The 10,764-nt window shown below is 36.2% G+C and overlaps 1 protein-coding gene across 1 annotated transcript in view; it reads left to right on the forward strand.

The window, feature by feature from the left end:
• LOC104616743 (ribosomal protein S6 kinase alpha-5-like) overlaps positions 1-7,157 on the forward strand; it is a gene marked incomplete at its 5' end in the record, with an annotated part of 39,998 nt that extends 32,841 nt beyond the window's left edge. Inside the window, 2 exons of the mRNA XM_010281854.1 lie at positions 3,861-3,944; positions 7,050-7,157. Of these exons, the coding sequence (XP_010280156.1) occupies positions 3,861-3,944; positions 7,050-7,157 (192 nt within the window). The remainder of the gene's footprint in view (positions 1-3,860; positions 3,945-7,049) is intronic.
• Between the last annotated feature and the right edge of the window lie 3,607 nt (positions 7,158-10,764).

The following is a 10,764-nucleotide window of genomic DNA, read 5'->3' on the forward strand; positions in this document are numbered from 1 at the left end:
GATCAGTATTGTCATATTGAGTTATTAGAGATGGGTTAGTTACACTTCTGTTCCCTTCCATTAGTGTCTGATTGCTTGCTGTTCCACAGCTCAGAAGAGCGAACCACAATGTTTAAGGCATGCACGCTGAATGAGGGAAGAAAATGAGTGTTCTGCAAAAAATTCTTAAGCTTGAGTATTTGCAAGATGTGCAAGTTCAGTGAGAATTGACCTGTAGGTAGTCCACGTGCAGTTGTTGTTTAGTAACTTCCTTTCTTGTTTTACCTCTTATAACATGAAAGTATTAATAATGTGTATTCTGGAATTTGGATTCATGTTATAAAGTTGAATGAAACGTAAATTTGCAGGGGGGCAAAATACAAAATAGGTTTTTTGAAAATTTGGGGGGGGCTGCATACTTTATTTGTGAGTGAAATGTGATTTCACAAATAAAATACAAGATTTCACAGTGAAATACAACTTACAGTGACTTTTTGTCACAGCATCACAGAGTGGTTGAGGTTGAAAGGGACTCTGGAAGTCATCTGGTCCACCCCCACCTGCTCAAACATAATCACCTGGAGCCAGTTGCCCATGACCATGTCCAGAAGTCTTTTGACTATTTCCAAGGAGAGACACTCTACCACCACCTCCCTGGGCAACTGTGCCAGTGCTCATTCACCCTCACAGTAAAAAAAGTCTTTCCTGATGGAAAACAGGGAACCTCCTGTGTTTCAGTTTCTGCCCATTGCCTCTGGTCCTGTCACTGGGCACCACTGCAAAGAGCCTGGCTCCCTCTCCTTTGCACCCTCCCTTCAGGCGCTTATATACATTGATGAGATCCCCGTGAGCCTTCCCTTCTCCATGCGAAACAGTCCCAGCTCTCTCAGCCTTCCCTCATATGTGCCAGTCCCTTAATCATCTTAGTGGCACTTTGCTGGACTCCTTTTAGTATGTCCATGTCTCTCTTGTACTGGGGAGACCAGAAAGGGATGAAAAAGGAAACTTATTGGAGGTAACATTCTTTGAAAATGGTTTTAAACCCACATGGTAATGCATAACAGTAAAGACAAGTAGTGACTCCCTGTAAGAGGCATTTTTAATGATGACAAATTTACGTAAGTGCTCCTAGTGAAACTTTATAAGTTTATTATTAAACTATTAAGACTGTGTTCTGTAAGTAACAGCTAGATATAGCTGGTGGGGCTTGTCATTTAATGAAACAATAAATGGAGGTTTCTAACAAAGAAGTATCCAGATTTTGTGACTTCAACTGTCTGAAGTCAGGACTTTCTACAGTGTTTTATGCAGGCAAATCTGTGTCAATTTTTAGTCGAGTCAGAATGCTTTGCTTTTAGACAGTTGGCTTTATTAATGTTCTGGAGAGTGCTGTAGTCCTCTGAGCTTTTTTGTGGTGTTAAATAAGTTATAAATAGTTGGTATCGGAGTGTTTTTTCTTAATGGTCTTCCTGTAACAGTCATAAGGTGGTTCCAACAGGGCTTCTGGAATATGGTGCTAGTACATGTGATCAGTGCTGATTACAAAGAAAATGCTCAGTGGGTCCATTTTTATTTTTTTACTACCTAATGCTGAGTTCCAATTTAGTACTTAATTTTTTGCCAAGAACTCCGCTTGTGATGATCATCTGCTTTCTTCTTCTTGGCTCTGTTCAGCCTTGAATTTCAGCAGTAGACCACTTCTAAACTGAAAAGGAAGCAAGAGTACAAAGGATACAAGTACTTACCTATGTGGATTAGAAACTGGAGTTTTAATAAATGTATAAATTATATTTTTATAAATTTATAATTTATTAAATTTATAAATGCCTGTTTGTGACTTATAGTATGAGTTTTTCGTATTGAAATTTAATTATAAGACATTATTTTAAATTACACAATACAAATTTTTTTAAACCTCAAATTATTTTGGGAGTTTTAGACACTGAATTTTGCAAGGGACAAAAAAATACCTCACACTAATTTTCAGATGTTGGTTCAGATTTTCCATCTTTCATATTAAAACCAAAAATGATTATAAAAGGTAAAAGAGGTAAAAAGTAAATATAGTTGAAAATCAGAACAACCAATTATATATTATAAGGATTGTAATTGTTCCTCAGAAAAGCAACTAATAATAATTCTGCATGTTTTGAAATGTTTTAGTGGGCCTTCTCACCAGCAAAAGGTACCTGAGATCATAAGGGTTCTGCTGTACCACTGTATGTGTTCATATACAACTCCCCAGTCTGCTTCTTGTCACTGTAGTGTGTAGCCTAGCTTTATTATACAACGTGGAGACAAAAAAGACATAATTTTGCCAATGATTTGCTGAATTTGCAGCTAACTAAATGATAGTTTTCATCCATTTCTTTTGATATATTAGCATTATAAATTGTTTTCATAAATCTCAGCTTGGCTGTATTATCTTTACTCTTTGGAGAGGTAGCAAGAGAAGAACAATTGCATTTTGTATTTTACATTCCCCTTCCTTTTCCTTCTTCCCCTTCTTCCCTCCCTCCCTGACAGCTAAAGGAAAAATGAACAGAGGGATATGTGAATAGCTTTAGATTGGCTGATGCCAGGATGGAGGGCTAGGAATTTCTGATTTTTTTTTTGTTTTGCTTTTTATCATACTAGTTTTCTTTTAGATAACAGGTACTGAAAAAGATAATCAAAGAGGAAGAATAGTTGTGTCAAAAGAAAATGGAATCATGAAAAGTTTACTATTTTATGGTTTTGTCTTAGAAGTTAGTATTTCAAGTTAATATTTGAACAAAATGAGGCCTGTAACTATTTTGGGCTCAGAATTTTACCCCCAAAACCAGTCACAGTATATGTATTTTAATAAATACAGTTTAATAATATGCTGTTGGACTGTTTAATTTTTATGCCTCAGGGTAGCACTGAGCACTATTTCTACTCTTAGAAGCTTCCTCTCATTAGTGTAGTACATTCTCTTATATAGCACCTGTTTTAAACTCCAAATCTGAATCTACAAATGTAAAACCTGACTTTTGAAATATTTGCTTTTTTGAACACTCTTCTTTAAAGGACCTATCAGGATCTCTCCCCAAAATGCTAGAAGCTTGAAGGATAAGGGAGGAACAATGTTGCATGGCCCAAACACATGTGCTTTCGTCATTAGCAAGGTACAGCATGACCTCATGTTGACCTCAAAGGTAAATCGCTAACAGGGAACAATTATACATGCCTGTGAAAGCAGCTTAGTTTTGAACATAATCAAGACAATAACTTCAGTGTGTAGAATAAAATTAAATTTACAACTCTGCCTGTCTGCCTTTCTCTTTCTCTCTCTTGTCTCTCTCCAAGTCTCTTCTTGAGAGAATGTTGTGTTTTTTATGTATGTGTGTGTTGCGAAAGAAAATTACTTTTCTAGAGGTCATAATAAATTCCTAAATATGAGGAACCCAAAGGATCTTGTATCCAATTTAGTCAAATAATACATTTTACAATGAAATGCTCTTTTTAATGGAAAGGTTTCATTTGTTGTCTAGAGTATTGAGATTGCAGCCTTCAGAATGTGTGTCTAGATTGCCTTGGGGAATCTTGTGTAGTTCTGAAATGTATAGATCATTTAGACTTACGGGAAAGTTTTTAAAATATCAATATGTTAATTTTTGTGTGCTTATCTTAGACTGCCACACAAACCTATGACATTTTATTTTTTTGTAGAACACTGTAAATATTCTGTAGCATTATGTGCTACATCTCTACAGATGATGTAATATGATTTAGCTAGCAGTTCCGAGCTATTTGGAGAAGAATTGCTGCCATCATCTTGGAACTGTTAGCCATATCTGTCCCATATGATTTGTAGAATACAATTGTTTGACATGAGTTTTATTTTCTTTTTTTGCTAGAATGAGAGAGCATATTCCTTCTGTGGAACAATAGAATACATGGCTCCAGATATTGTAAGAGGAGGAGACACAGGACATGACAAGGTATGTTCTGTATAAGTTTATAACTTAAAAGAAATTAATTCTCTAGGCAACCCTGTTGTTAGCTTGAGGGTTTTTTGTAAAATACGATAGTGTCTTATTTAAATACGCCTTATTTCAGATTGTCCTAAAACAGATTATTGCTTGTAAAACATCAATATGATGTTGGCCTGGTTTCAACCAGGATAGAAGCTAGTGTGAGGCTATGTTTTGGATTTGGGATGAGAAAATGTTGATAACGTGCTGATGTTTGGAGCTGTTGCTACATCATCAAGGACAGTCCAGCTTCTTGTGCTGGCCTGCTAGCAAGGAGGCTGGGGGTGCATGGGAAGCTGGGAGGGGACACAGCTGGGACAGCCGACCCAGGCTGGCCAGAGAGATATTCCCTACCATATAACGTCATGCCCAGTACATAAACTGGAGTTAGCTGGGGGGTGGGAATCGCTGCTTGGGGACAGGCTATCGATCACTGGGTGGTGAGCAATTGCTGTATTGGGCATCATTTGTTCTTGTACATTCCTTTGTCGGTGTTGTTATTGTTTCCTTCTCTCTTGCTATCCCATTAAACTGTTTTTATCTCAACCCACAAGTTTTTTCCCAGTTCTCTCCCCCATTCCACTGGGAGAGGGGGAGTGAGCGAGCGGCTGCGTGGTGCTTAGTTGCCGGCTGGGGCTAAACCACAACAGATGTATTTTGAATTTTTAATCTTAAGTAAAAGGCATATTTATAAAGGTATTGAGGCTCATCTGTGTTTTATTCAGAATTTGTTCTAAATGTGCAGTGGGACAAAAAAACTTGGCTGACGCTAATCTATTATCTTTCTAGAAGTATGGAGTGGGTTATTAATGTTATTACTGTTATAAATGTTCTCAGGTTGTAAAAATTAATTCTGTTTAGCTTGAAGCTCAAGTTTTATTATGAATTAAAGTGTCATTAATTGATGGGGAACAACAAGGCAGCCATAATTCATAGATAATGTTTGAAACAAAACAAAACAACTACTCCCCAAAAGAATTCTACAGTATTCCTAGATAAATTCTTCTGATTGTTCACTATACTGAGAAGTTTTGGACAATAGTTAATCTGGGGGTTTTTGTTTTTTGTTTTTTTCCTGTAGATTGAGTTGACTTGTCTTTTTGTTTGGGGTCACAGAATATAGCTGATCTGGGGTCACAGAATATAGCTGATCACAGGTCCTCTTATAAGAGCCTCCTTAAGCACTGGAAAATGTTATGTTACTCTCCATCTCCTTTTTCTAGACTAACTGGACTCAGTCTGACTTTGCCTGAGAAGGTTCTTTCTTCTCCTTCTGTATGCATTCTGCATTTCTTTTGATCTGAGTTTCCCTGTGTATTTCTTCAGGTAGGGAGCATTGTAGTGGGTACAGTGTCTTAGCTAAGAGTTGGCAGTTTGAAGTACAGCAGAATGATTACCTCCCTGATTCTTCTATTAAACATAAAATAGAATGTGCTTTGTCCTTTCACTTAGTCGTTGTCTTACGCCTACTTTGTATTCCACTGTAACCTCTTCATCTTTTTCTACTGTACTCCTTGCCTATTTATTATTAAAAAAGGAATTTTACAAACTTATGAATTGACTTATGAATTGAAGCTCTTTCCTGAACTCTATTTCTTAGTTTTGCCAGTTTCAGAGCATCTCTCCAATGCGTCAGTCACTTTGAATTGTGATTCTGTCTTCTCAAGCTTACAAATTTAATGGTTTTACTTGATTTAAAGAGGAATCTCTGTTCTGTTATCTTTGGTTCTATCTGATACTTTGGCTAGATGTAATGCAGAGCTATACAGTATTCTAGAAGAAACACCTTCACAATTTGATACCAAATGTTAGGTGATAAATAAGGGTGATTTTTCAGTTACCTATGTGATGGTAATTGTTTACACCACACACTCTTTGCCTCCCCACTGGCAATGTCATATGACACAGTGTTAGAAAGTTTTTAGTGTATTTCATATTAACTGCATATTTAGTGACTCAAAGATCTTATTTAAAAAAAGAGGAAATGATATTGCTTTAGTATGCTATGCTCTCATTAGAAAAGATTACAGATCAAAAACATTGATTAGATAGCTGTATTGTTTGTCTGAAAGACTTGCTCTAGTATTTCAGTTGGGTTTTTTTTAAGTGATTTTTTTTATTCTGCAGATCCTTCGTTTCTTTTGGAAAAAAACACATGCCAAGAAAAGATTCTTCCTCTGGGATTTTTTTCTGATAATTGTGTATTTGCAAAGATAATTACTAACAGTACAGAGACTTCTTCAGCTAGTTCATCTAGGCAGTCTTGGCTAAATATATGAAACATCAGATTTTGTGTATTTTGAAACAAAAAAACTAAAATATGAAGCCAGATTGTCATCATTTCACTGTCTTCCTGTATTGTATTAATGTTGTCAACATAAGTAAAGCAGAACTTCAGTTTCATTGATTTGCAAATTTCATGGAAGTAAAACTGAGAAGTTCAAACACCTGTAGTTAAATCAATGTTGTTGAAATGACTAAACTGCTTCCTTTGTTATTCATAGTAGCATCTTTTCTTTTCAAAGAGAGAAATATTTTGTAAGTTATGAGGTATCAGGGATATCAATAATGTGGTTGGTATACGGGAAGCCAAAGTGTTACCAGGGAATATAAGATAAAATTCCGTAGCATTTTCAGGTGCCCTGATTAACTGTGACCTGTACTGTTAAATTGTGCTTTTTCAAAGTTCCTTAGTTTCATTCTCGGGCTCCTAAAAGCTCAGGTTTGACTACTTCTTAGTAAGCCTTAGGTTCCTCTGTTATTTTGAGTAATTTTTAGAATTCTTATCACTTCATAATTGTAAAAATAAAAAATAATTCTGGGGGAAGAAATTCAGTGGAAAGAATTCAGCAAGAAGCTAAGTGGAGAGATTTCAAAAGAAAATTAATTTATCATAGAAAATACCTCCAGTACTGAAATTGTTTATGCTTTATTGTATCCAGGTTTGCCTTTGTATTGATAGGTGGGCTCTTCCTTTGCTAGTTGCTTCCTGGGTGCATTGTTTTGTTCCTTCTTTCGTTAACAATTTTACTTCAATCTATCATAACATATATAATTATTGTTGTTCTATAGGCTGTTGATTGGTGGAGTGTTGGTGTTCTTATGTATGAATTATTAACTGGAGCATCACCATTTACAGTTGATGGAGAGAAGAACTCCCAAGCAGAGATTTCTAGGTAAGATTCAAAACAGCAAAGTATACGTGCATGCTCACAAAGTGATGCTTATGTCATAATACATGTTTTGTGAGAGTTCTAATCTAAAATTTAGGAAGAAAGTACTCCCAGGGTAACAGTTTAAGTGCTCCAGTTCTGTTTAACAGAATGACATCTGGAAGCACATAGGTTTTATTAACCTCTGCAGGTTATTTAAATAACAGAACTGACCTTTACCTGTTTTGAAAAGACCTGTTTTGTTTAAACTACAGTGGAACCACAGCTTTGTAGATATTCAGCCCTATTGCATGTTTACTGTTGAAAAGGAAGTCAAATGAGATATGAAATAATATGTAAATATAATTATCACATTCAAAATCTTGATACATAATGAAACAGTATATTTAGCTAGAGAGGTTTTTGTCAGTTCTTGCTAGATGACTCCATCAGACTACAGGTTTTAAGTGTCACGATGTACCCTATTCCCACCTTTTTGTCACAGCATATAATGCGAAACAAAGAATGTGATCTTTTCTAGCCATACCTGCATATCTGAGAAGAAATTAATATGATACTTACAGAAATGAGATAACCTATGCCATTCTCTTATTTTACTTTTCCTGACTATCACCTTTGTTACTTTCAGTAATCTCCACACTTTAAAGGTTTGTTTTCAGTACCCATGTAAAAGCCTTGGAGCATTTTAAAAAAACAAACCAATAAGCTTTCCCAAAACACATTCCTGAAATCTCCCCCAAAAATGAGCATTTCCTGTTACTGCATTTTTCTTGGAGCGGGGAGTTGAGGGCTTAAATTGCACAAATTAGTAACCATTGTCAAGATCAGCTTGTAAGTCCAGTCCCCAAACTAAGAATAGTCTTGCTCCTATTGGAATGTATTATCATGGTTCTGACCCTCACCTGAAGTCACTTGATATTTAAGGTTTATAATAGGCAACAGAACATATATCAATCATTTAGATAATTTGTTTTACCTCTTATCTAAATTCAGGCAAAATTTCTTGGAAAGTTGAAACATGTTTATTGGTTTCTAGGTCTCTACCAGAATAGGAAACTTAGAAGACCACTAGAAAAAAATATGTCGGGGAAGGGAATCCCTTAACAAAACAGAATTCCAGGCTTTGCCCTATTGGTCATTATGATGGAGTTAAAACTTAAATTAATTCTTTCTGACCTATTTAAGGTTAGAAACATTGTTGGTCACTTACTTATGCCGTGTCTGAATTGGTAATTTTGCCTTACAAGATTTACTAAAAGGAACTCTGAAGGAGTTAAGAATTTTATAGAGGGAACCTTGTCCTGAATTTTACAGATAGTTTTTTGAAAAAACTGGGAAACTTTAGATACGTATTCTACAGGATTTGACTGTCTTTTGGTAGGTACTTATGTGGTCTTTAATATTTTAATCTTTCTGATAATTTAAGATTAAATTCAAAGCTGAGAAACTGCAAGGTTGCTAACATCCATCCTCTGATGGCTAATAACCTAATTTCTGATCTAAATTTAGTTGTGCCAAGTTTACTGTGGCGCTCAGTATGCTTTTGTTCTGGTTGGTGTTTATGCTACATATTTATAGACGGTGATCCTGTAGTCTTTCAGCTTTTATTTTGATAAATTTAGAAGGTAAATTCTTACAGTTTTCTTTATTTAAAGATATGCCCCTGACTTCCTGTTTCCTGACAAAACCTTTTCTTAACTCAGCTGGTTTTGTTCTTTCTTACATAGGGACAATGTATTCTTGTTGATGTTTCAAGAGGATCTTGTTTAAGGGAAGTTATAATTGACCGTCTGAACGAAAAGATACTCCCTTTTTTCCTTGGGTTCCTCTTGTTGATGCCGATGTTGGACTGATGGAGCTAATTCCTTCTCCTTTTCTTTCACTTCCAACTGATAAGCCCCTGGTTTATAGCTGAAATCTCCGTAGTCCCAACTGTATGACTTCATTACAGACTTGATTTCATCTGTCTTCTCTTACTTCAGTACTCAATAAGACACTTGGTTTCTGAATCCTTTCCATTGATAGCAATTTCTGTGCTGGATGACATCCATTTTGTGTGTTTGCAGTTTATGTAATGAATGTTATGCTCTTCTTAAGAGTGTGGCTCAGCATGTGAGAACATTGCTGTTTTCTCTGTCCTGGCTGCTGCACCGAGTCATGTGGAACGTCCTGGGGAATGGTGGTTGCTGTGTGCCTGGGGGAGCAACAGGAATGAGGTTAACCTACCCTGAGGTTAGGGTAGAGCAGGTGGAATGGATGTGAGATACCAGCAGGCTGTGGTGCTCCTGCAGCCCAGGCAGAGGCTGAGAAGAGTCGGGAGCAGAAATACATCTCAGAGAAGATGGAAAGAAAACCTGTTTCCTAAGGATTGAAGGAGACTCTGTAGAGTTTGCTGCAACTTGGGAAGCTGTTGAGCTACTTGCTCGAGGGCGTGCCTGAAAGAACCCCCCAATTCCCGACATGCTAGCTTGTTAAATTTAGAAATTCTTGTTACCATGTTCATGGCTTTTCAGAAATACCCTCCTTGTATTTATCTCTGGCATGAGTACACTGAGCTCTTTGAAGAAATAACAGCTAAATTTTCAGGACCTGTCCTCATCCTAAGTCTGTCTCGCCTAGAAGCTATGATCTTGGTTTCCTTTTTTCTTTGATTATTTTGTCACTGAGGATACAGTTGCAATTTATACTTAATGTCCCTTTCAGTTATGTCTGCAGCCTTTTCCATAAAGGTTTTTGTTGAATGGGGATGCAGACTCTAGATAATTTTACACCGATGATTAAATAGGTTTTAATTTTTTTCCGTGACTATCTTTGCTCTTTCTAGTTTAATTTCCTCTCTAAACTGATGAAAAACTGAGTTGCAGATAACTTCTTCAGATATTTACCGTTGCCAGTGGTAATGAAATCACGGTCACAGAGAATGAGTTGGCACAAACTTCTTTCTTGACAGCAAAGTTATTCTCAACAGAAATTGTATTCCCTAACCTGAACACCCTTTAACTTGCCAGTTGGAACAGACTTGGAGAATTCAGTTTTCTTTTATGCTTTCAGGGCTTGTGACTGAGTATTTTCCATGGCCTTTGATTTTTTTCTGAGTTTAAAGAAAAAGTCATCTTCTAAAATGAATCCAGGCCCTTCTTTTACTCTACATAGGTGGAAAGTAATCTTAGATATTTTTAGGTGATTTTATTCCCTTGAGTGGCACAGTGGCTATCTGTTGTTAAATTTGAGCACAAAGTTTTCTTCTGAAATATCTCTCTCATGGACAGAAATAGTCAGACAGAGAAACTGTCAGAAATAGTTACTGTGTGATTTGTATCTTTTTTTACTCTTTTTGAGAGGTTCTGTTCAGTTCTTTTATCATAACCTTTTTGACAATGTTGTAGACTTCTCTCTCATGAGAAGTGCAACTTAAGTGCGTACTTTAATTTCCATTATGTCTTTGTCTCTGAAGACACTTTTTATTCACATGCTTGGTGTTATGTGTTATTAAACTTGATTAAAAAAAAATTCACAGAACTATTCAAGTATCTCTCCTTTTCTAGTATGCCCTCCTGCCTTTCTCCTCCTTTATTCCCAAGTTTTCCTTTAATTTTTGAGAATTCTGGACTTCT

Source organism: Phaethon lepturus, unplaced genomic scaffold (genome assembly GCF_000687285.1).
Source record: "Phaethon lepturus isolate BGI_N335 unplaced genomic scaffold, ASM68728v1 scaffold10952, whole genome shotgun sequence".
NCBI classification, from domain to species: Eukaryota; Metazoa; Chordata; class Aves; order Phaethontiformes; family Phaethontidae; genus Phaethon; species Phaethon lepturus.